Source organism: Lytechinus pictus, chromosome 7 (assembly GCF_037042905.1).
Source record: "Lytechinus pictus isolate F3 Inbred chromosome 7, Lp3.0, whole genome shotgun sequence".
Taxonomy (NCBI): Eukaryota; Metazoa; Echinodermata; class Echinoidea; order Temnopleuroida; family Toxopneustidae; genus Lytechinus; species Lytechinus pictus.
This window is the reverse complement of record NC_087251.1, coordinates 33,896,199-33,924,062: the sequence shown is the minus strand read 5'-3', so window position 1 is coordinate 33,924,062 and position 27,864 is coordinate 33,896,199. Positions and strand designations below refer to the sequence as shown.

Sequence of the window (27,864 nt, the reverse complement as noted above, 5' to 3'; positions counted from 1 at the left end):
TCGTCATGCTCTACCAGAATATGTTTTTTGTGACGTTATCAGTTCGGTACTCTATAATGATGGGGAAAATAAAATAATAAATATAACAACACTAATTATTAATAAGCAAATATGTAATCATATAGGTAAATGATTGATAACAAACATTTAGTTTAAGATGATTAATCAGTTCAAATAATTAGGTAAAATATTAATTGACAACATTCAATATAATAATGATATTAATAATGATGATGATAATAATAAACCATTTTAGGAGTACTCGTGCATGTCATTACCATGTAATACCCATGTTACCCTCCGTAATTAATGGTAGGTCACGGCTTCCCAATGCCCTTTTGATAACTTGGAAATTCAGGACCAAATCCATATTTATATAATCTCTTGTACTTTTCAAAGCCACATTTAGTTAATCTGAAAATAAACCATGCAACTAAAATTGCATGGTATTAAAAACATTGGATACAATGCATTCCCAGTTTCATCACTGAAATAACTCCTTCAGCGTCAGTCTATAATCTCCAGCCAACCCTGGTAATAAACGTCTGCAAACTTCGCTTCTATTTAATTAGATCTCCATCAAAATCTTCATATTAATAGTTATGACTTATTTATTTTCTTTGCCTTCATTGCAGGATGCAAACCCATAAACCGAGACTAAAACCAAATAACAAATGCAAAAAAAAAAACAACTACTGAATGGTACTCTATGATTTGTTGTAATTCTTTTTTCTGATCAATTCATAGTTATTGAATATTTGGGTGATTATTCTACCCCCGGCAGTTTTTGAAGCCCCCGTGTCTTGACACTTAATGGAGCGTAATCGTTTTCGAAGTCACACCGTGTGAGTATGGTCGCTATTATTATTGGTAAGCCTGACGACATTCTGACTTTCACAATCCCCAGGGCGCCCATCACGTTCATCACTGATGGCCCAAGGAGGAGTTCGGCGATATAGGTTTCGTAAAGTGTGTGTGGGGTGTGTGAGGGTAGTGGCGAGAGTGTGTGTATGTGTAGTTGATTTTTCACAGGCGCGTGTCAATCAGATATGACTGTTTATGTCTGGGAACTATACCTTTAACGTGAAAGGTTGGAGTGACAACATTTTCTGAATGTTGCATAATATATTTACCAGTTTTAATTGTTAGATACATTTAAATTGCTGGCCGGGATTCAGCCTCATGCAAGGGTGGATAAAACAGTTGGAAAGTGTTGTCATTCATCTAACCTTTCAAATTGTTGATTTAACATTTCAATTATAGAGTGAACTATCTGAAAGACGTGACCAGCAGGTGGTGACTATAGAACTCGAACCTCTTCATTAATTCGTATAACTTCCCCCATGCTGCTTGGATTCTGCAGTTACGGGCAATGGCCAGATGGCAGTCGTATTGTGGTAACATCGCAAAAATCAAATATGATTTAGACTATGAGGTCGTAGACCTTTAAATCATCCAATATACATTCATCAACATAATGAGTGGGTTGTTATAATGAATGAAATTAAGTAAGAAAGAATAAATGCACACTTAAAATATTGGGCAACATACTGTCCACTGTGTTGGGTAATGTATGTTGGTAAAATATATATATATATTCTGGGCAATTCTATAATGAGCAAATTTATTACCCAATTATTAGTTTTTATTACTCAACTTGGGCAGATTCTAACCAATAGTTGTGTGGACAGTATGTCGCCCAGGGTTGGTTAAAAGTTGGACATTTTTGCCCAACTATTTTAAGAATGTGGAGATGTCTGTCAAGATGATAAATATACATGGGTGGAGATCTCCACAAACATATCCTGTGGAGTGTTTGCAAGAAATTTACGTTTGATTTGCAAATCATGTGTAAGTTCCAAAGCCAAGCGTAACTGTCTGTTGCAAAGGAAACAGAGTTGGAATTGAGTCCAAATCAACTACAAGTTTGCAATTAATCACAGGACTTACACTTGATTTGGTACTTATGTTTGATTTGGTATTGAACGTAAGTTTCTTTCAACGCCCATTAGACTGATAACCACTAAACATGGTTGTGTTATTTTGGGATTGGTGTTTTTTGCCTGTATCAACACTCTACAAAATGAAATGTAAAATTAACAATATTTTGTTGAAAGGTTCGAGGAGTGACAACCATTTCCAAAATGTTATATCCAACCTTGCATAAAGCTTAATCCAACAATTTAAGTGTTGAGTCGAACGATTCGAGGTGGTAAGTGTAACACTTATAAAAGGTTATCACTCCTCCAACCTTTCAATTGTTGATTTAACATTCCATTTTTTAGAATGAAGGGTCTGTTATCTACTTTAGATGGTAACATATTAGCTTTTGATCAATCGTTTTAATCTATTCCCAAAGTCACTTTGATACTTTATTCAAGGTAATATTACAATTTTAGACAGTCATTATGGCGTGTTTTCATTCAGCAAGAAATTTATCCACACTGTGCTGCACTCGACCCCGGTGAGGTGAATGGTTACCCGGTAGGATTAATTCCTTGCATGCATGCACTGAGCGCCGGTGACGGTAGCTCGAGCTAAAGCCGGGGTAATAATAGCAAGCGCTTTGTGTCCTCGGGAAAAAAGCGCTATATAAATCGAGCTATTATTATTATTATCATCATCATTATCATCATCATCATCATCATGTATAATCGCGAATAGTGGTTGCGTAAAAGTTACTTTTATTAGTTTCTTTTGCATCTAATAATAATTGTCCTGAAATCATTGGTTCTGATTGGCTGTTTAGCGTGGTTATCATGGTAGTTACCATTATATGGCAAAATTACTATGACTTTCTGCAACGTGGCCCTAGTCAGTGCAATAAAGACGAGCGGCCTACAAATTATAATTATTAAAGATTGAAAAGTAGCTCTATGAAATTTAAGAGTGAGTTGTGTGAATCGTCAAACCTGTCTTGTGGAATACTTTTTGTGTATTTTTATTTCTATATATACCATTAACAGCTTGCATTGATTGGGTTGTTGTGGGTGTTTGTAAGGTGACGGAAGCCTGCATGGTTGGCGTGCAATCTGGCGTCCTGTACTGTTGGTGTATGGGTATGATAAATAAGTGCCCCCTTTGGAAAATACCGTCCGTTTGGAGTATTCATTTACATGTCAAAATATGATTGAACAAGGAACATAATGTCAAATAACGTAAATTATGTAATTTCATTAAGCGCTACTAATTTTTTACTCTTCATGAGGCGGCGCTCAAGGGGGGGGGGGGGGGGGTGTCAAGAAAGAACGGTTCGACATTTTTTTCGCGTACTCCCCAAAGTAAAGTTTCCCCTTTCAAAAGTGAAAAGACCCGCCTTTTCTTATAGCACCTTTTTTTTTAGTTAGTGCACTTTTCACCTTTTGATAGGGGTGCCTTGTGAATTTATGCCACTGTGGTAGCCTGATAAATGCTCATTCCCCGTTGTATAATTCTCTTCTGATAAAACTCAATTTATCTCATATAGATTCATTTTCTCAGATGCCCATTTTACTATTAATTTGTGAACCCATTACATCCCGTATGACTTTCCATGATATATTCCTCTTAAAAACCTATACGAAATTCTTGATAGAACCGTGATAAGGGTCCCTTTTATTGCTCTGCGCTGATGTTATTTCATACATTTTGATTTTTGCAGTTTCGAATTCCCTTTATACTGAAGTCAGGTTCATGTTTATAATTGCCCCCCCCCCCTTATCTTTTTACAAGCGCCGATATGAAAATGCGTGCTTTAAATTCCAAGTTCCAATAAAGTGTGAATTGCATAAAATCATTAAAAATATCTGCTTAAATTATTAAAGAAACTCGATTTAATTCGTAAGTTGTGAACGTTGTGAACCATACAATTTGATAGTGGAGACCGTTAATTATGCGACATGAAACTGAAGCCGTGCTAGTTTCAGTCTAGTGCTGGCCAGATTTATATACGACAGCTATAGGCGGTCAGGTGGGTGTGTTTTACCCATGATTGTCACCGTCCCATTGACCTTGGTATAGAGCGAGCATATGGTATTTTACTGGAGTATAACCAGATGTTTATCAATGATAGGGGGATCAGGGAATGAGTCAGCGAACCCGGTGTTGTATCCGTCTTTTACACATATCCATACAACAATGTGCCCCCTAACCCCCATCCCCCCTTGCTATCACGTATAGCCGTCAGATTAGTGAATCTTTGTGAAGGGGCTGATAAGATCCGTCCCTTGCACGTCATAACCCCATCCCCACCCCTCCTAACCACCCCCTCACACACGCACATTATTATACACAGACGCAGTCTCTCTTTAAATGGTATGTCAGCTATAAAGATCCGTGTTATTATTCGAGAATAAATTGCATGTGTGTGGGTAATTGTTGGAAGCAAATACTGCACTACCAGCCTTTAAAAAAATATGGGAACTGGTAATAATGAGAAACCAAGCTACATTCTGTACTATACTACTATTAGAACTATAGGCATACAAAAGAGGAGGGGAATGTACGTACGTGTGCCATTAAATAGGAGGAGTGGGGTATTGATATTTCGACTATTTCATGCTTTCGTATGAAATATTTAGAAACTATTATGAAACATTCTGATTACTCAACAAGTTAGAAAGAGTGGAAGACTCAAAGATTGCAAACGTCACACCTAAATCGGTTGCCTATACCATGTATGTGTATCAATGAAAACGTAGGCCTATACATGCAGCATTTGATAACTTATTTAAGCCCGATAGACATGTATATCTCGAGGATGTTTGATTAATTATGCAAATGCTGTTTAGTGTCTACATCTCTGATACATTACCCGTACCCCAGAGACCATATGCCTCTGATATAATGCGTTAAATCAGAAATATACTGGCAGATTAATCATGGCTATTGCAATACTATTGGGATTTTACTATATACCATGATTAGACCAAAGGCCTTAGTGTGCATCATTTGCGACTCATATAATTATAGGCCCGTTTTCTAAAGTCAAGTCTAACTTAGGCCATGATATAACTAAATATATGGCATGCCGCTAAAAATGTCAAAATATTTGTTTACGTCGTACGTTTTACTTTAATTCTTTCCCTGTGGTTGATGGTGGAGAAAACTGTTTTAGCCACTATTCTCAGACAGTTATGGATGGTTTTAGTTTCATATGAATTCATAAATCGAACTTGTGCTGTTGAATATGTATGTTACAATTTGCTACCCATGCACAGATAAACCACGACATTAGAACATAACGTGATTTTAACTCTTCTTCAGAATACGGACCATGTGGTTTAATTATATTCAAGCTGTGACACCTTGTCAATCGAAATGTGTCATTCGGAGGCTTTACGGCACTTGTTTTTATTTTATCGTGTAAAAAGAAACTGACGTTTTCCTAAAGTAATTCAAATTTCTGGGACTTTTGCACCTCATAAACCTGCATTATGACATCAATCAGAAATATTTATAAAATATTAATCTGATAATTTTATCATTTATGTCCACCAATTCACCAGTGTGTTTCAAAGCATGCGTCTGTAACCAATATGGTTTCTATTGATTTTCTAAATGGAAATATTTGCAAAAAGGAACTCAAGTTTAAAGCCTGTGTAAAATCAATATTAGTTACTTTTTTTTCGTTTGATCTAAATAGCAATCGATTTCTTGTGTGTATTGTAACATTTCCATCATGAATTCAACACACAAATTATATTGGATAGTGTGTATATTTTGTACATGTACTTGTATAAGAAAATAATCGATTTTTTGAGACCCTGCAATCGTGCATCCATGTATGGCAGTCCCACTAAATATTGCGATGATCTGTTCAGGTGATTTTCGGCATGATAAGTACGTTTGCCCGTTATAATCTATGAAATATGCTGATATTTCTGTAAATTTATTAATCTGTATTTATTTTTCAACAGTAAATAAAAAAATCTTACTGTTTGTTTGTAGGTGTGGGTTAAATTAAAATCTTCTTTGCCTATTTTCCTTTCGCTCTCACTCCTCCCAACCACCCCCTTCTCTCTCTGTCTCTCTCCCTCTCTTTATCTCTTAGCCTATGTCCTATACATGATCTTGTTACAAAGTGCATTAATGAATGTCTCGCTTTTCTACAGATTTGAAAAAGAGGAGCAAAACCAACCACCAGCAGAAATCATATCCCATGGAAGGTTATCTGACTTTGAGAATTAATTCCGCTTTTCTGCCAATCTCAAGAACTCTTTCCGATGTCAAGTGGTGATAGAAAATTGCTATAGGCCTACATACATGTTTAACCTAGTACAATCCAGCATTCAACAATGTCTATGTATAAAATTGACACACAAATTACAAAGGCTTCACATTTCCCCTATTGTACTGTTTGCATGTGACGCACTATGAGTCGAAAACAGTCGTTTAATGGATTTATATACGAACCACATACAGGAAGCTGGTACAAAAATGTTACAAACGGCTGTTTTCGACTCGCTGTACGGTCATCGTAGGCGGTATGTAACCGGTATGTATTACTGCGCCATAAAAACTTGAAGTGTATCATGGCAGACACCATTATTTTTTTGTAAGTGTCAATAGGCAGAAGATTGGAGATACTAGAAAGAAAATGCTCCAATGATTCTTTTGCAATTATTTTTTTTGGGGGGGCGGAAGAAAATGAAAGGCAGCAAATGAGAAAAAACATGGATAACAGATGAAACCCGAGGGTAAAGTAACAAGATATTGCCTATGTAGTAACACTTCGTCATCTAATCAAGATAGCAACATGTGGGGCTATACGCCATTACAAAAATCACGTCACGTGACCTTGGAATCCAATCACCTCCATGAATGAAGAAAAGCAGTAATTAGCTAAGCGTTGTAATAGATGGGCAAATACAGGAACAACCACGACACTGGTCGAAAGCGGCACCAAGGCCATACCTTGCACTAATATATGCCCTGTGTAAACACCCGAGAGATCGTGTCCATTATACCAATTAAGATTTAATGGTTTTGTAATACACTTTCAAGATGCACTAATCCCATAGCGCATAGATTCTGTATTTACTGTTCTGATTTCCATTCATGTACATGATACACCTCACTGTTGTAGACCTATAATGCATCCACAGGCCTGTGTGCGTGCGTTGTTTAACGTTGTTATACTGTTTCATTAACTGTTTTCAAAGCGCAATGAAATTACTTGACTTAAGTTTCTAAAATGTGAACGATTACTTTTACATTATTTACGGGGCCTCTCAGTTTATGCAATCAGTACTTTTTGTTTATAAAGCATTAGAGACACAAAACACTATCTCTCTAGCACTCTCTCTCACACACACACACACACACCCTTGCACCCAATATATATATATATATATATATATATATATTTGAGATCAATTGTATGGAGAGGGCCGTAGCAAGGTCAATACCCGTCTTCTTCAAGCTTTCGGGCACATGCCCTTCATCAGGATCTAAACCAATATATAAAATACAAAATATAGGCCTACTAGTAACAATGGTAAATACAATGCAATACAATATATAATTATAGTCCAAAAATAATAATCTATAATTATATATTGTATTGCATTGTATTTACCATTGTTATTAGTAGGCCTATATTTTGTATTTTATATATTGGTTTAGATCCTGATGAAGGGCATGTGCCCGAAAGCTTGAAGAAGACGGGTATTGACCTTGCTACGGCCCTCTCCATACAATTGATCTCAAATATAATTATGAAGGAGACCCGTACACGTACATCGCCAAGATTGATCACATTTATATATATATATATATATATGTATATGTTATGATGCATTCATTTCATGTGTAAATTTGAAAAACACATTTTTTTAAACATCAATCCTTATATTTTCGATTATTTGTTAAATAAAGGTAAACGCTTCTTTTATATATCAATCACGATGTCAGGTTAAGACCTTAATGACAGGGCTAGAGTGTCATCATGTGATTACAACAAATATTATTTCCAAATACAACACATGGTTTTATATTATATTATGAATACAATGCAGATAATGATGATGTGATGGTTTTGTGTATACTAAATTCAGAAACAGCAGACTTTCACCATCATGGTTCTTCAAAACAAACATGGAGAAATTAATATAGCTTTTTTATGAACTTAAAGCTGTGCAGTGGTATAGGGGAGGGTAACGAAATTGTTCGTCGCCACCCCCCCCCCCCCATTTCAAGATTTACTGAAGATGTAGTGGTAATATAGGATGATTATGAAATGGTCTTTCAGTCGACACATTTTTATCATTTCCGTAATATCAACGATGCGGTTAGCTCAGGGAAGGCTTACACCCATATATCTCCAGCATAACAATGGTCAATTAGATACTTAATAACATGTGATAATGTTCGATGGCACATGACTGATAAAAATATCAAACCTCTAATATCATGGGTCTTATTTAAAATGAAAGTGTTCAGTTCAAAACACCGGGTTCAAATGTGAAGGTGCATTATAATCATGTGATGAGGAAATGAATGTTCTGTCCTGTTTTATTTTTGGTATACCTTTTCGGATGAGTGGCTGTCGCTTTCTTCTTTTTTTTTCATTTTGAATATGCATGGGTTATCATCTCAGCATGGGAACATCCATAGACCGAGAGGCGTGACAAGTTAACATCGACAATCAAAACAAACAAGGAAAAATGGTTAGGGTGGTGATGGTATAGTGGTGGTGATGTTTGTTTTAGTACAAGCAGAGATAGTAGAAGTTGTAGGATTAATCGTAGTAGTAGTGGTGATGGTAGAAGTAGTAGTAGTTTTGTAGAAGAAGAATTATATAGAAGCGTCGTGGTGTAGCGATTCTCGACTCGAAAACAAAGCGTCGTGTGTTCGAATCCCACTGTGGTCTTGCGTCCTTTTGCAAGGCGTCAATCCACTCTTTGCCACTCTCCACCCAGTTTGAATTTTGTACCCGGTAGGATGCGAAAGTCTATAGTATGCCTAGCAATTAGTATTGGAACTCTTTTTGGAGTGCTCCCCAGGGAGTGGAGGAAATGTATACATTGTGTGCAGGAATGCCAGAAATCGATGACCGGGGTGATAATATATATAGTAAAGCGCTTCGTCATTCCGATGTAGCATGTAGCCGTTGTAGTAATAGTAGTAGTAGTAGTAGTAGTAGTAGTAGTAGTAGTAGTGGTAGTAGTAGTAGTAGTGGTGGTATTAGTAGTAGTAGTAGTAGTAGTAGTAGTAGTAGTAGTAGTAGTAGTAGTAGTAGTAGTCAGATGGGGGACTTGGCGTGATGGACCCCTCAAAGTTTTCACGACCAAGAAGAGAAGGAGGAATGGTTAAGACGAAATGAAAGGGGTTAAATAGGGGTCCACACACTACAAACATTTGCTTTTTAGTGGATCCCTCCATTTTCTCATATTTTGATAATGTGAATGATAATTTGCTTTTAAATAATAATTTGTTTTATTTATGGGAAAATATCATCCTACCTCAATGTATATTGTTTGTATAAGTTTCATTTGCAAATGTCATTGTAATTATTTACGACCATGTTATTTTGTTCTGTGTTCTGTTGAAAATGAAATAAAGCAAATTTGAATTTGAAAATTTCATATTTAATAAATATTTTGTCAAAATCTAAAACCAAATTGGATTTTTATATAAAAATGATAAAAAATGTTGCCTACTCGCTTCGCTCGTTCGCAGCTTTATAGATTCTTTGCTCCACACGCAATCTCTGGCCTCCTCAATTTTGTTTGGCTCATTTCGCTACTGATGAGTGGCAGCGTTAGGTGGTTAGTAGCGGTAGTGTAGTGGTGCGGGTTAAAGCGGTGACAATGGGTTGTGCGTTATATTTAACAGAAAATTATTTTACATTTTATGAATCTAAGAAAAGGTCTCCTCTCTTTGGTGAATAAGGATTTGAAACAGATGGACTCTTTACATTTAACTGATTAGCTACGTATAAAGGCACGTGGGGAAAGAATAAGTAGTAGTAGTAGTAGTAGTAGAAGTAGTAGTCGTAGTAGTCGAAGTAGCAGTAGTAGTAGTAGTAGTAGTAGTAGTTGTTGTTGTTGTTGTTGCATTAGACAGTCGCGCTCTCACAAATAAGTTCCAAGCGACATAAAATCTTCAAATAGCACACTGATGATTTCATAATTATAGGCGAGCAGCAATATGAATTGCCTAATGACGAGAATAGGTAATCCCTTATAGGTTCTGAAGCCTAATGAGTGGTCGTCATTGTAACGCTATATCAAGTGCACTTCAAACACAGTGGCTGGACCAAAAGATATAATGAGATGGAAAATTTGAAGAGAATTATGACCTGCTTCTAAAAACGTGGTCAAAAGTCATGCAGAATTTATAATAAGGACATACGAGAATTAGCTATGCGGTACATTTCATGGGGGGGGGGTAAGGTAAGTTAAATAACAAAATAACAAATGCCAGGGGCGGAAATCTCTCCCAAAAGGTAGGGGGGGACAAGGGGCTGGAAATTCTGACAAGCAAAAAAAAAAACGGTTTATCACCCCAAATTTCAGGTCATTTGGACGAAAATAAATTTGGAAAAAAAAAGGTTCCAAAAGTAAGGTCATCTAGTCCTAAAATACATGTTTTATTTTGATTTTGAATGATGAATTTCTTACCATCATAAAAGACCAGAAATAGTAGGGGGAACGTTTGATATTGTGTCCCCCCTACTATTTTGAGTAGGGTGACACGTCCCCCCCCCCCCTGTCCCCCTGGGATTTCCGCCCATGACAAATGCACACGTTAATGATTTTTCTTTTACATTTTGATGCGGGATAAAACAGCAATGGAGATAAAAAGTCTTGCTCAGGGGCCACGCCGAGTATCGAACCCAGGACTACCATGGTGTCGTCAGGCAACTTGGTTACTCGGCCACGGCACCTTGCTTGCAACAATTAATTCTTTCTGACACGAATTGAACTCTTCAAACCAAGAATGTCTATTTAAGAAAAATGTTTCAGTATTGGGATTATTATTCTTAATACGATAAGAAATATTAAATGTTAGAACGATTTATCATGTACACGGAGGCGTATGCTTTCTAAAGCGTTGAACGTGTGAGAGTCCCTTTGTAACCATACCCAATTTGGCTTCACATCAAATTTGGCACAACTTACAAAGTAATACCAAGACCTGCTACCTCCCACTCCCCATTTTTCATGTCAAAGTCCTTGCTATTTAACAATTTATTATGGGCCAAGTTGCGTGGGATGTTAATTAAGAATTGTGGGGATGCGCTCAGATCACTCGGTGATTCACACACTATTAATATCTTTATTCAAGATCTGTGACGTTTGATGTAGTGACTTACAGTAGCTACCTTAACTCATTGGCTATGGAATCAGGTGGTCCCTGTACAAAGCCAATAGGAATTACATAATTCAATAGTCAAAGGGTTAAATTTGAAGATGGCTTTGTATTCTTCCCCGTATTCTTCAGAACTATATGGTAACACGTGAATACTGAATGAATATTGAATAAAGCAATGCGTTGTTAAAACTGAGTTTAACCATGTTCAATGTTGTTTTTAAAGCAAGTTTGCAACATCTTCTATACATATGTCCGTGTAATAAATACTTACTACCTGAGTTTTACCATTTTCTTTTCTAGATGGAAATCATGATCACGAAAGTGAATACAACTAAGTCAAGTTTATATCATGTTTCTATCTTGTTGTTTTATAGTACATGTATTATATTTCATAAGAATACAGGTAGTCTAATTAGTAGGGGAAGGATGCAACTTGACAACACTTTATTCCACGCTACAGACACAAACGCAGAAAAAAATGTTCCTTGAATCATAAATGCCCTACATTAATCATACATCTTTTTTTGAAAATATATAATACAATAATATTGATCATAATAAAAGTAATGACTATAACAAAAGTAATAATGATAATAATGATAATAACAATGATAATAATAATAATGATAATATTAATAATAATAACAATTATATTATTAATAATGATAATAATAATAATGATAATAATAACAATGATAATAATGATAATTACAATTATTATTAACATTATTATTATTATATTAATGATAATACCAATAAAAAATCCACCAAATTACTATAACAGAAAAAATTGGGGCGGCTATACTTACGTGATACACTTATAAAGTAGATCGATCGTGTGCTCTCGTAGACGCTCCCTTCACGGAAAGCGGTGGCGGGAACAAAGTCGCCCAGGCCCACGGTGGTGAGGGACACGAAGATGAAGTAAAAACTTTCAAAGTAGTTCCATCTCTTTTCTAAAGTGGTAAAAATGGCGGCAGGGATGAGGAAGAATAGGGCGAGGATGAGGACGAAGAGGATGAAAAGATGACACACCCGAACGCCGGCACCCGATCCTTTATGATCTGAAGAGAAATTTAGAGGAGAGGAATGGGATAAGCGAGAGATGAAACAAACAAAAATAGTTTTTCATTGTACATAGATAAAACATTATTGAATAGAATCAGACTTGTAATTTTTATTTTTTGGGGGGTGAACCATAGATTGGACCGATGAAGATGGTGGGTGAGAATTAATATTACAGATATGGACCCCGTCTTAAGAGTGTTTTGATTGATCCTATTAAGTTCAAGTTCAATCCATCAATGTCAGAAAATTGGCACATTGTGTCCTCGGAAAAACATAAGAGCACACTGAGTTGTCAAGGCAACGATACATGAATGTACATTATGGGCCCGTCTTACAAAGAATTGCGATTGATCCAATCAATTACAACTATGGACGGCCAGCACGTCAACATCTATTATGCATGTTTGTTCAAAATATTTTCTAACTATGATGTATATCCATGCATTCATTGTTTTCTGGAAATTTCAATGTGCTTCTCTTTGTTTACAAAGGACATTGTGCATATTTCCTGTAGAAAAAAATTATGGCAGTGATGGATTTCCATAGAGTTACGATTGATTGGATCAATCATAACTCTTTGTAAGACGGGGCCTATCGCGATCATATTCAGATAAAACTCATTTTAGATGCTTGGGTTGCTGCCTTTCAACAATTATTGTGACTGGTCAGATCAATTGCAACTCTTTATAAGACGGGGCCCTGATATCGATCAACTTCTATTGCTCTGTAGAACATTTCCAAAACATTTGTTTTGATAAACATTGTTTAAATTAAAGTCCCTTCTACGTTGTTTGGCTTTGTATACTCTCTTGTGCATATATTATTGCTACGATCTTCATGAAGCGATGACTACGATAATTGAAAAAACGGTTAAATCAAATTTTGTATTGTTGAATTGATATCAATTTGATTGAAACTGAGTTTGAAAAATATTATTGCACTGGTAGTTTACAGATTCTCCAAATATGATGGGAATATAAGGAGCCAAAATATTCAAAAAGTATGCTATCACAAAAAATTATCATTAAAAAGAGGGAGAGTTAAAGATTTGGAACCCAAAGATGGGCGACATCTTCACTTTGGGCATGTCCTCCCTCCTTCATGTCTCCAATCACATTGTCATGAAAGTCATTTTTAATTTGATTTAAGATTGTCTCCAAAATAAACAGGAGTCTCCACTTCATATTTTTATGTCGGACCTTCGAGTATCTCTCCAACGCCCCCACCCCCGTCCCCGCCAGATCAATAAACAGAAGAGGATGCTTTAGCCATTATTAATAATGTCACTGACATAGATGCGATGATAACTAGGAAATCATTGTTTTATACAATCAGAACTCTGGAAGCGGACTATCAAAGGGTAACCCATTATAATAAATTAACAATGACTTTGCAGTGACTTTGCTTTATGACCCATTTTATGTTTATGATGGTGAAAGTGGGCAATAAATCATTTGATGAGTGTATTAGTCATTCGCATTTCTCGTTTATCTGTGTCTACAGTTGAGTAAAATTCAATTGACTGGTCACAAGAGCAGCTTTATTCCCTTATGATATGGCATGTGCCATTCACCTTCAACAACGGGAAATGGTCATATTTAGTTATATGAAAGTCTTCGCGGATGCAATGAACTTCAAAATTGAATCAAGGGTGAATTAATAAACAATACAGTAACTTTACGTTTTGATATGTTTCACAAGGGAAATCTGTCTCGTTATGATTAGAATGATGATAAATACAGGGAATTTAGATGACTGTAGTAGTTACATATCTACTGCAGTCAAGTAAATAAGTTTTTTCATATAAATATATATATGTATATATATATATATATATATATATATATATATATATATATATATATATATAAATGTGTAAAGTTATATTGCATTACGTGCATGATGAAGATGATGATAATGAAAATAATAATAATAATAACGATAACATACATATAGCGCATAATCAATAAAAACTGCTCTAAGTCATTCAAACCCTCTGTAGAAGCTCTGAACTTAATAAACCCTTTTTTTACATAAATAATTTTAATTACAAGGTGGACATCATGCTCATTCAATGAAATTAACATTGTCAAGTTTCCCCTGCCTGGATACTTGAAATATTCAATTTTAAATGATTAATAAACGCCTTTTCTCTGATTTTGGTAATTTTTATACCGTTTTTTTTTTTTTTTTTTTTTGGTATGAACATGGTATGTAGCTTGAAATGGAAGTGGCCCTTGTTGTTTTTTTTGCTCCTATATTTCCATTAACTCGATTTTACAACGCACTTGGCTCATAGTCTGCAGACACAGACCCTGATTAAAACTTTGATCAACAAGTGGGTCTCTACGAAAAACGAAAAACAGCATTTGCTGATAGGGTGTTCCATCCCACGAGTGGTAAATAAATAAATAAAATAAATATTCAAAAAATACGCAGACTACAACATATAAAACTTGCTGTTTCGATTGAGCGAAAAGGCCTCCATTACACAAATCATTATAGGCTGCATATTCAGAGCCTTAACTCGATTGAAGGGTTTGCACAGAAGACTACTTGGCTAACGAAATGCATAGTTATACGAAATTTTCCTTCCGTGTAATATAGTAACATATCTCATCCAAACAGTAAAAATGCTTCCTTCGATTTTACTTTGGGTTTATCATAATAGTATTCGAACGACTATGGATTTATAGATTCCACTGCCTTCACATAGCAAAATAAGCATATTCAGGAAATATAAATATTATTGACTCGAATGTACCCCATGTGTGTATATATATTATGGGTTTTTCAAGCGTAACTAATACGAACTGATGAAAACGCCATATGTTTCTACACCACGCTTATTATTACGGCCATGTCGGTTTTTTTTTAAACTAATATAATTATGCAGGCAGACTTTGGAGTCCTACATGTATAATTTCATCCCTGTAAGTAATACTATGGAAAAAACTTATGGGACACTCGTGTATAACTAGAGTTGTTCAAAGAAAATTACATTAGATGGACACCCTAACTTCTCAATCAATTTTATATAGACATTTCGACACATTTCACAGAAGTATGTACTTTTGCACACACACACAAATATTTTTTTTTGAGATATGGGTCCCGTAACATAAAAGCAATTAATCATGCGATTGATTTTACATTGTAGTCAATGCAATCAATCGTAAAGATATTCTTCTTCGATGATTGCTAAGCTTTGTGTAACCGGGCCCTGACCATATTGGTAAATTGCCGATTCGTCCACTGCCAACTCGCCCACTCACCACATGGTCTACCTTCATTTAGTCTAATGCCATTCCGTCCATCAACATTTCGTCTATCAACCAATTTGGTCCAATAACCATTTGGTCCAATCATCACTTCGTCTGATCACCATTTCTTCTATTACCATTTCGTCTAATAACCAGTTGGTCTAATACCCATTATCTTTTTTATTCACACAATTAACACTTTAGCTTACTTACACCAAATGGTATATGGACTAAATGGCTATTTGACCAACTGGTAATTAGACGGAATGGCATTAGACTAAATGAAAGTAGACCATGTGGTGAGTAGACGAACTGATGATAGACAAAATGGTAGTAGTCGAGTTGGCAATTTGACGAATTGGCATTAGACGAATTGGAATAAACCAATATTTATATATATATATATACAGTGCGTATAAAAAAAACGGGACAGTTTTGAAAAGTCTATAAAAAATGTTTCAAATTATTATATTTATATTTTGATGTTAATAGATGCTCTGAAATCTTATCTTTTAAATGCAATTTTAAAAAAATAAATGTTTTTCATGCTTGAGCGAACACGGGACGTTTAAGTTTGTCGGGGGTTCAAAAAGAGGCTTGCGCCAGAATGGCAGAATATGAGTAATATGATGATCAGACTTCTTGCTAGTCAGCAGACTTCCTCTTAAACTTTTCTTTATCTGTGCCATAATTTTCAAATTATGCAGTCAAATTTTATTTACAAATTCATTTATTTCCTTGAATTATTTTGTTTTTTTTTCATTCAAACTTCTTTTACCTTTAAATTTTCCTTCATAAGTAAGAAAAGAAGACCTTCTGTGAGTTCTGTCAACCCAAGCAAGAAGATTTGCATTATTAATTGGGAAAACTTGTAATTATTCAAATCCTTTTATTATGTAAAACAAATTATGTTATGGTACCTTTAAAACTCATGAATCCATTCCTCAAGGGGTTATTGATTCCTTGACCAAGTTTAATTACATGCTGGGCAGGACAAGCAGGAAGGGATTCATGTCTTTTAATGGTGTATTGAGTCAATTTTGAAAGAGCTAGATATGGCAGATCGGGTGAAATGTATTGAAAAGTTGTGAGCGAAGCGAGCACACAAATATTCCCACTTTCTTATTACAATAACAGATTTTGACATACCGTAATCAGAAAATAACATCATATTTTACTTTCTATCTTTCCTTTCCACTTTTTTTCTTGGTCATGATTTTTTTAATTATACCACCTGTTATATAAATAAAACTTGGTAACATTTTGGAACTATTCCTGTACCGGGAGGAGAAGGGGGCCCCGAGCCCCCGCCCATCTGTATGGCACTGTTCAAAAGGCACCATACCTTTGTAGCACACAATGAAAGGATTTGGAAAAAAAACACGCTCTCCCATACTTCAGTTGAAAAAATTGTTTTTTCTTAAAGAAGGAATATTCAAAGCTAAAAGAGAACATAAAAAAAAGAAAGAACAACAGAACAATTTAAGCAAATAAATAGATTTTAAAATAAATTTTGACCGCATAATTTGAAAATTATGGCAAAGATAATGAAAAGATTAAGAGGAAGTCTGCTGATTAGCAAGAAGTCCGATAATCATATTCATCATTTTATGCCATTTTGGCGCAAGCCTCCTTTTTAACCCCAGACAAAAACATTCCGTGTTCGCTCAAGCATGAACTAAACTAATTTCTTTTAATGTCATTTGAAAGATAAGACTTCAGAGCACCTATTAACGCCAAAATATAGACATCATAATTTGAAAAAAAAATTATATACTTTTCAAATTTTTTCCTCTTTTTTTTTATACGCACTGTATGTGTGTGTTTGTGTGTGTGTGTCAACATTGACATTGAGTTCAAACTTAAAGATTCAGATGAACAATGAACTTATATTTTATAATGTACTTACTGTTTGTCATTATCTCAGTTAATGGAATGTTAAAAGCTAGGTCTGGGATCAAGTTAAGTTAACTTTATGAAATGACCAAATATTTTTTTCTCCAACTTTATTGATCAAATTATAAATCACTATTGATCAAATAGTTTAAAACACGATCATGTATCTTTACAGAATGAGAATAAAAAATATTGAGTAAACAATCAATATCAATAAATGGAAAGGTGGCAGATGTCAGTAATTCCAAATAAAATAGAACTGTGGGTTGAGAAGGCTTACCGAATTTTTCAGTTAGGAAGTCAAGGAGTATCTGCGAAGGTTTGCTGACGGCGTAGGTGATTGTACCGAGAAAGAAGAACGTAAAAGGAATACCAAACAGAGCAAAAAATAGACAGAAGAGTTGACCTTTGACTGTCAGCGGTGACACATGCCCGTAACCTGTAGAAACATACAGAAATGAAGAAAAATATTCAGGATTGAGTCGTATAAGCGTTTTTTTTCTTTCGGTTGGTTTTTATTAATGATAAGTAATAATAAGTAAACATAGCTTTCAATGTAATGTGTCTATCAACTGTATACACGACCCTTTGGCTGAGACTAAATGTTAAATTAACATTGAATTTAATTGTTGAATTGATTTATCCAACTATCTATAAAACATTCTTTCGAGTAATATGCACTTTTTATCATTAATGTCTTATTTCTGTTTAACTATGCAAATCCATTCCACAAATGCTCTTCGAGTATTCATTAATTTTTATTTGAAACATTGTGACACAAGCAACTCTGTGCCAATTTCCGTATTTGAACCTTACCAAGTTGCATAAATATATTCGAAATGCATGTCAGGTAGAGATCGTAATTTTCTTTTAGAGTATAATAAAATCCATAAGGCATCAGGTCTGTGTTAAACTAATGGAGTGCTAGCGACCTTCTGCTTGTTTAATAACGATATTCTCGTTACCCAATTCAGTCTAACGAATGTTGATTGAGGAGAACAATGATGCCCTTGGTCCGTGAATGCACAAATCATTTTAGTAAATGCATCCCGCCATTTAATTACAACCGATAATTTCATTACCAGGGAAAAGAGAATTATGTAATTAAATTTGTTTCCCGTCGATGAATTCTAAATTCTCGAGCTCCAGGGCATCAACCGAATACTCGTCAAATGATAACTGGGAGTTTTCTCTTTGCGAAGCATGACGGGATGAGGAACACAGTAAATGTATTGATAATTCCCCTCAAATGACAAAGTACAGCTGGGAGGGCTTTGTCGAAAATCGGTAACACGAATTCGCAGTTTCGTCCAAAGTTTCGGAGCTGACGAAAAATTGCAATCATGTCGTTTTTCCAAAGTCAAGGACGAAACTGCTCTTGTGATTCATGAATTTTCGACAAAGACATCTTGGTTGTTCATTGTCATGAAGGGCATTTGACAATACATTTTCAATGTTCTGAAATCCGTCGTGCGCTGTGGTGTGATAACTGCCGATGTAATATCTGCATCGCACAGACAGTAATGATAAAGTGATAAAGGGGAAATATAAACTATAAAGGTAAAAATTGTGCATTACGTTTAAGGGGATCAAGACATAGTTATATGGTTTAAACTACCAAACATACCAATTCCCCCTACACTGTAAAATATTTTGGGTAAAATTTTTTACCACCACGAGGGTTATTATGTGTCAACCCAATTTGGGGCAGTATTTTACCCAATGCGGGAAGCATATTGTCCAGTAAGGGTAAAAAAATAAGCAGAATTACTTTAGAATGGGCAAAATTTTCATCACACTGGATAAATAAAAATGCCCAAAAGAAATGCCCAATATTGGCTGGACACAACCTTCATGGAGCACTTTTAAACAATATTTTTTTAGAATGTATATATCCCCTATAAAAAAATTGAAAAGAGATGATTTCATCGGAGCGGATGATGCTGATTATTAATTTTGCTTTTGTCTAAAAAAATATGTAAATTAGTTCCATTTCCTCGTTCCTATATGTGCATTCCAAGTCTAATGCAGGTCATTGAACATAAAATAATTGTTAAGGTTCGCATAATGACCAGTGAATTTTCTTAATTATATAACTAATCCATGATCAGAAATGCCAAGAATGAAAAACACTTTGATACAAGGGGAAAAGGCATTCACATCCGTAAAGTCGATCAATAATATTATATTATCTATAAGTTTAGAATAATTGATTCTTTTGGTGTGACTGTAACATAAGATACATTCCGACTTAAAAGTTCGTTCCCTTATGTAATGCCCCCCCCCCCCTCCCCCCCCCCCCCCCGCCGCTCTCATGCAACATTCTCCCACCAACCCGTGCTTCTTTTCTTTGCTCCGCCCCGAACTATCCATTATATTTCATGCAAAATCAACAATTCCCACCCCGGATTTCTGTTGTTTGAATGCTTTTTTTGGAGGGGTTAAAGTTGTTGGTTTGTTTAATAGGACATTTCAGTGCTCTACTAAATACTTATCAATATATTTCAGAATTTGATGACCCTATTTGAGTGAATCAATTTAGCGGGCAATAAAATTAAGAAGAAAACAGACTATTCTGCGCGTTCAAGGACCATGTTAATAAAAGACAGCAGACAAGTTATAAGAATAGAATAGATTAAACAAAAATGTTTTTTAAATAATCATCGCAATTGTTCAATAATTCAAAGATCTTCAAAATAATAAAATATTTTTTTATGATATGAATTATTTAAAAAAAGAGAAAGTATATTATAGAGAGAATATTATAATTATGAGTGTGAAATATCGTCAACTGTTACTTGCAAATCTGCAACTTAATCAAATCGGCCACAATTCATAAGCACATCATATCCACTGATCTACTTGGTGATGGCTCTTTCTTTATCAGTTCAAGTCCATTTAATATTTGGATTGACTTCGGTTGACTTAATAGCATCATATCAAACGATTTGATGATAGTAAAATATTTTGACAGGTAAATGAATAAATGAATACGTTTACACTCTAAAAAAAGTTTTACCCAATAATGGGTAAAATGGGAACATGCATGTTGGTTGGGTAAATTGTAAATTTTGCGCAATGTTGCGTTGTGCGTTGAAATAGTCCAATATGGGGTAAAAAAAAAAAACCAGCAATCATGGATGTTCCCTTTCTACCTAATATTTGGTAAAATTTTACTCAGTGTTTTTAGAGTGATAGCTCATCACGCGAGATAGATCGCTCGAATTGCATAATTTTATTCATGTATCTTGTGTCGATTTCATTAGCTCAGTATACAAACAACCAGTTCCAACAGTACCAAAAAAAAGTGTAGAGGAGCGACCACTTCACTGTTAAAACTGACACCAGTTGGTATCTATAGAGGACCTCACCATGAGGTGTTAAAATTACACCATAGAGATTGAAAATAACCAAAAGTGTTATAATAAAACCTATAGGTGTTTGCCAATTTAACACCGGAGTAAAATAACTGATGTGGTCCTCTATGTACACCGGTTAACACCAGAGTTCTTGCTGTGTTCAATTCTATATGATTAAATTGTGCTATATAAATTTTAAGGCGAAAAAGTAAACAATAATTTTATGGACATTGCACGGTGTCTTGTACAATGGTAGCTAAAGTCAGCTCTTTCACGGGCTTGTAAGCATAATGACCTGTTATTTTTATGCACTTTGAACATGAATATGAATGAATATGATTGTATATTATTTCCATACAGGTCCCTGAGCCTTGTTTTCTTCCATACAGAGGCCCACTTGCCAATACTGCTATTACTGCCGTATATACGTATGCAAGCATACCCAGCGAGGTCTATTTCTTTATTCAACTATAATTCGATTTGCTAATGGTCTTTATTTTAGCTGTGATAACAAAAAAAGTGGATTGCAAACTAATTTCATTTGGCAAAATCTAATTGATTAAAAGCGGATTAGAATAAGAGTGCATATTGGCCATAATTAAACAGTAGGGGTTCTTTTACGAGACCGAACTATAAGAATACTTTGTCTACTATTATTTTTTGCAACAGTTCTTTCTTAATTTTACTGCGTTCGCCTACTCGTAAAAGAATGAAGGAATATTGAATGTCTAAGCTCACAGCAACCGGTATTCTTCTTTATATTTAAAAAAAACCCACCCTTTAAAATGGAAACAACCATCGGCATGAATATTCGCAGGTCTTATGGGTGGGAACCCCAGGATCCACCATTCCATAAACACCCACAATCCAGACATTTTTTTTTAAAACAAGTGCACACCTAGTTACCAATAATGCATATAGCATTTCCATTTATTTGAAAGCAGGATAAAAGAGATTAAATGCCTTGCTCACGGGCATAGGTGCCACGGCCGGGGATCGAACCCTGGACTTTCCATTTATAGCCAGGCGCCTTAAACCACTCGGCCACGGCACATCCACATTCACGCACACCCATACACACACCTAAATACCCCCTCTCTCTCTCACACACACACACACACACCTCTTCAAAATGTTGGGCAACTTACTGTCTACACAACAATAGAAAACCTTTAGGTAGTTTTAAACCAATAATGTGTGCTTTGGGTGAAAACTATCCAGACATGCTAGAGTTGGATAAAATTTTAACCAATAGTTGTGTGGACAGTGTGTTGCCCAACATTTTTAAGAGAATGTGTGAGAGAGAGAGAGAAAGAGAGAGAGGGGGTATTTAGGTGTGTGTGTGTGTGTGTGTGTGTGTGAATGTGGATCCTGCAGCAAACGCTAACGGACACATCATAATGTTTAGCCCATCTGAAATCCATCTGTTCGGAGGAGTTTTGAAAAGTAACGGTACACCCTGATGTTGGCTGTTTACTTACTTTTGTGTATAAGCATGGTGTCCAACTTGCAATTACCCCCCCCCCCCCCCCATATTACTGATCTACGTGGACAAAGTGCAGGATGACACAGCGCTGCTAGCCTAGCACAAGTGGTTATTGTAATGCTACCCTTGATTTATCAAGTTGGATTTTTTTTTCTAATGCCCCCTCGTTGGTTAAAAAAAACAATCAGAATGTGTCTTCAGACTAGACAATCTTCCACCATCATTCCATTTTATCACCCAGTGTCTTAGAATCAACATGGATCCATGGAATCATCAACATGATCAACTATGAACTTGAAGCGCTAAGACCACCCCAAGATGGACCTACATGTGCGCTTTTAGCCAATTATCATTACGATCATCATCATCATTATTATTGTTGTTGTTGTCATTATTATAGACCTGAAAATAATTAATATCAATAAAAAGACCGTTCATATTCTCTGACACAGAATGTTTGGTAATCTTCATACAAATCTAGGATTACTAGAGTTATTCGTGATCAGTATTCCAGTAGAAGTTCCGGTCTCATTTCCTCTTGACATCGGAAGTACTTGCCTTGATCCGGATGTACTCTTGCATGTGTGATCAACCTTGGTAAATGTCACACATGACTAACAGTATACAGTAGTTGTACTTTGTGTTAAATATCCCCTCGCTGTGAATAATTTCACGCTTTTGGACTACAATGTATTTGATCAATAATTTAAGTGGTAACAAAATTAAACCAAGCCCGTTGGACGAAATTTTAATGTGGTACGGTATGAATCGGGGATATTGGGGAGAGGTGGATCTCATCCTCATCTTCGGCTGATCGAAAAGCCAAAAACATGGTCATGTTGGTGGAGAGGTATTGTAAAGAAAAGTCAAAGTAATTTTAGCTCTATTTTTAGTAAGAACTTGAAGTATCTAATCAATCCTAAGTTTAAAAAATGTGAGCGCGAGGAGTGACCTTAGTTTATATAAATTATAATGTTGAAATAAAAAAGGATCAATTTGACCTTTCAAAATCTCCTCTATTTGATAAGTGCCCAAAAGTCTTGTGATACTCTCCATGATCAAAGTTTGATGTGACCATAATATGCGCACATTAATGCTTAGTCATAGTTTAAGTGAGTTAATACATATAATTATTGGGAAACATCTTTTATATCGATGCTGTCTTGGTAAAAGTGAATTTGATCAAAAAATTCCAAAAGAAGCTTTCACGGCATCAGACTGGACTACTGTTCGCTGCACTCACCCGAGACAATTTTACCAAACTTTCTTATTATTATCCATTATATGCTGGTTTTTTTTATAGATTAGATTGGGGCGACTTTCAGTGAGCTCGGTCTTTGACTTTCCAATAGCAGTTCCTTTTGCATTGCCAGCATTCCCTTAACCCGGAATAGCCTGTATATATCATAAAATCCTACTTTCAGCACAACTTCTGATATTCTGACCTGAAATTTGACATTTTAAGCACTTTTTGTACCATGAACAGGATAGGTATATAATTAAACGATTTGAAATGTCAAAGTAAGGATCAACTTGCTAAATGTGCTTTTTTTTTAAACAAATGATATATTTTATAACAAATGTTCAAGGGACGTAAATGATTTTTTTGTTAAATGTAAATCGAATATTAAAAAAAAAAATAAAGAAATAATTTTACTTTCTTTTGTGCTGTTTCGTGACTTTTTACCACAAAGGGAACTCTGAAAACAAGTGGAATGCCTCTGGCCGTCTTACCTGCATCACGCGATTCAATATAGCAGCAGTGCTGATTTTGAAAACTACTATAACTCGCACAAGATGTTCAGTGATACTTGGTTACTCTTATTTCCACGTTTTATGAACTAGACCAATACACTTATAGAGATATGATGGCAATTCAACAAATACCCCCAACGTGGCCAAAGTTCTTTGACCTTACATGACCTTTGACCTTGATCATGTGACCTGAAACTCGCACAGGATGTTCAGTGATACTTGATTACTATTATGTCCAAGTTTTATGAACTAGACCAACACACTTTCAAATTTATGGCTGTAATTCAACAAATACCCCAATTTGGCCAAAGTTCATTGACCCTAAATGACCTTTGACCTTGATCATGTGACCTGAAACTTGCACAGGATGTTCAGTAATACTTGATTACTATTATGTCCAAGTTTCATGAATCAGATCCATAAACTTTCAAAGTTATGATGGTAATTCAACAGATACCCCCAATTCGGCCAAAGTTCATTGACCCTAAATGACCTTTGACCTTGGTCATGTGATGTGAAACTCATGCAGGATGTTCAGTGATACTTTATTAACCTTATGTATAAGTTTCATGAACTAGGTCCATATATTTTCTAAGTTATGATGACATTTCAAAAACTTAACCTTAGGTTAAGATTTTGATGTTGATTCCCCCAACATGGTCTAAGTTCATTGACCCTAAATGACCTTTGACCTTGGTCATGTGACATGAAACTCAGGCAGGATGTTCAGTAATACTTGATTAACCTTATGGCCAAGTTTCATGAACTAGGTCCATATACTTTCTAAGTTATGCTGTCATTTCAAAAACTTAACCTCAGGTTAAGATTTGGTGTTGACGCCGCCGCCGCCGTCGCCGCCGCCGCCGCCGTCGCCGTCGCCGTCGGAAAAGCGGCGCCTATAGTCTCACTCTGCTATGCAGGTGAGACAATAAATGTACAGATAAATAATGTAAGATACGAGGTACACGCCAAACTGATTTGAAAGGGATGGATTTTATAACGATTCAGTGACTAGTTGCGAAGAATGCCATAGTGGATTGATGGGCACAAAAGATTGAAGATTAGTAAAATAAAGATTTTGGGGTCGATTAAAAAAAAAACACCTCATCAAATTATCCTCACTGAAAAATTACGCAAACCTGTAGGGGAGTGTGTACATGTATGTCGACCGATTTTGAATGAAAAAGAGACAATGATGCATAGGTCATCCATAGGAACAGTAAGTCCTCAGAACATAATCATGAAGATTCTTATTATCATTCAGAATGGATCAAAGTGATCTTGAAAGAGGATTTCTGAGACTAAAAACTAGAACTTGATTACTTGATAGTTTGTGCAAATAAAATCATGTATTGAGTAAGTATCATGATTTGTATTGTGAAATCTCATCATAACATTGAATTCATATTTTTAATGAAACTTAACGCAAGGAATTTGTATTATCTAGAATCTCAAGAAACTTGATACTATAGTTATCAGGTATCAACAATAACATAAAAATCATTTCGAAATGCCAATGCTCATTTCAGAAAAGCTAAAATTGATGAAAGTATGTTGTTTTTTAAAGGGACATAATACAAGCTTGTCAACTTTCGTCGCTTTTGTTCATATCAGTGAAATTCATGGCAAACGTTAAAAGATCTACTCCTTTCCAGATCCATGAATTTTCTAAGGAAACAAAGCGCTTGTTCAAGATCAGAAATGACGAAAATATTATACATGATTTATATTAGATTTTACTCTATTGTGTAAACAGAAAATGGCCTCATCCCAATGAATAGAAAAAGTATTTTCATTTATTGATATTGAAGAACATGTTTTAAAGTCTGTTTTTATAAGACAGCCATGCAATCTTTACAGTTGCATTGACAGGGGTGGATTAGAAGTCCACCTGTTTTGTACCTGAATAATAAATGACACCTGAATTATGAAATGAATCTATATTGTCAAAGGTTTCTTACAACCAACGTTGCAGCTCACAGTTGCTCAAAACCGACATGGTTTGAGGAGATGGATTTCAGAAACAGATTCTTTGTAATTCAAGAGACTGAAGGATTTGGAGAATTTAAACAGACAAAATATTCACATAGTGGAATATGTAAAGATTGAAATGTTAAAGTTAAACGGTATGGAGATAATCGGACACTGTGGATACCTCTAAAGTGTGGGTGTTCACAGTGTGTTGACATGAGTGGAATATAAGAAAGAAGATTCACACTGTTCATATGCCCAATTTAAACACTGTGGAGATAATCAAACACCGTGGGCACCTCCACAGTGTAAGTTTTCAAAGTGTTTTGACATAATGGAGTCAGGTGGAAAAGAGAAAAAATTATTAGCACTGTTATGATGTGCAAACCAAACACTGTGGAAATAATCAAATACCGTGGGCACCCTCACAATGTGGATGTGCACAGTGTGTTGGCATAATGGAGTCAAGTGGAATATAGAAGAAAAAATGATTAGCACTGTTAAATTGCCCAAATTGAATACTATGGAGATAATCAAACACAGTGGGCACCTCCACAGTGTAAGTTTTCAAAGTGTTTGACATAATGGAGTCAGGTGGAAAAACCACTGGAAAATAGAAAAAAATAATTCGCACTGTTGAAATGCTCAAATTTAACGGTGTGAAAATGATATCACATCGTGTTCCACTGTGAACACACTGTAGGGCACACTATGAAGCACTGCGCTTTTCTCCACTAGGTTTTTTTTTTTTACCTAATAAAGCTTGATTTAATTTAGCCAGATTCTCTATTTTACATATCAGATTTTTGATGTACATGTTGGTTACTGATACAACCTGAGTTTAAATTTAATGTATGTCTGGGTGTACGCGCACGTGGGTGAGTGCGTGAGAGATTAAGAAATTAATGGGGATGCTGGAAAACATCACTGTAACAGAGTTCATTTAAAACTTTTAATGTCTCAAAACAATTCCTTTCGTGTTTGAACAGCTTGCTTGCTAAAGCGATACAGGTTCATGATTAATATATCATCAAGGATTTAGCATCATTATTGACAGGTATTATAGAGACAGCTTCAGTGTAGCAGCGAAGATATGAGACAGCGCGTCTTCCACATGATCCGGTTTACCCCTATTTTGCATTTGAGTGACATAGTTTATTCTAATATTTTCTTGGTATGTGTTTTCCTTTGCGTTCAAAGGCTTATCAAAGAGAGAAGGCAAAACAAAATAACGGGGTATTAAAGAGACGGAATAAGAGCGAGCGAAGTTGTGTGGGTGTGTGTGTGTGTGTGTGAGGGTGTGTGTAAGGGTGTGTTGTGATGATAAACTAATCATACACCTGTTGGAAAAAAGTGTGTTTAGGTTGTGGGTGCGTGTGAGGAAGGTATCGAGTGTGAAGAGGGAAAGAAAGAGAGAGAGTGTGTGTGGGTGTGTATGTGGGTGGGTGTGTAGGTGTAAGGGTGGATCACGGACCTATGGGTGGATGAAGCTCCGAGTGGGGTGTGTGGGTTGCGCACGGTGGCGTGGGAGCAAGATCATAATGACCATGATGACGGTGAGTCTGTGAGTTGAGTATGTCCCTGTATTGCAGGAGAAAATAAGAGGACTGTGGATATGCTATGTGGGAGAGTGAAAAGGTTTGTGAGTTCGGTGTGTGTGTGTGAGGATGTGTATGTATAGGCCTATACCTGCCACAGGGTGGGACGCAGTGTGAGAGAGGGGAGAGAGAGTGTGAGGAGGGTGTGCGTGGGTGAGTGAAGAGGTATG

At 35.7% G+C, this 27,864-nt stretch overlaps 1 protein-coding gene across 1 annotated transcript in view; it reads right to left on the bottom strand.

Annotated features, from left to right (window-relative positions):
- LOC135154652 (potassium channel subfamily K member 1-like) overlaps positions 1–27,864 on the bottom strand; it is a 37,345-nt gene that overhangs the window by 5,149 nt on the left and 4,332 nt on the right. The window contains exons 2-3 of the mRNA XM_064101481.1: positions 17,806–17,964; positions 12,108–12,362 (exon numbers count right to left, since the gene is read on the bottom strand). Of these exons, the coding sequence (XP_063957551.1) occupies positions 12,108–12,362; positions 17,806–17,964 (414 nt within the window). The remainder of the gene's footprint in view (positions 1–12,107; positions 12,363–17,805; positions 17,965–27,864) is intronic.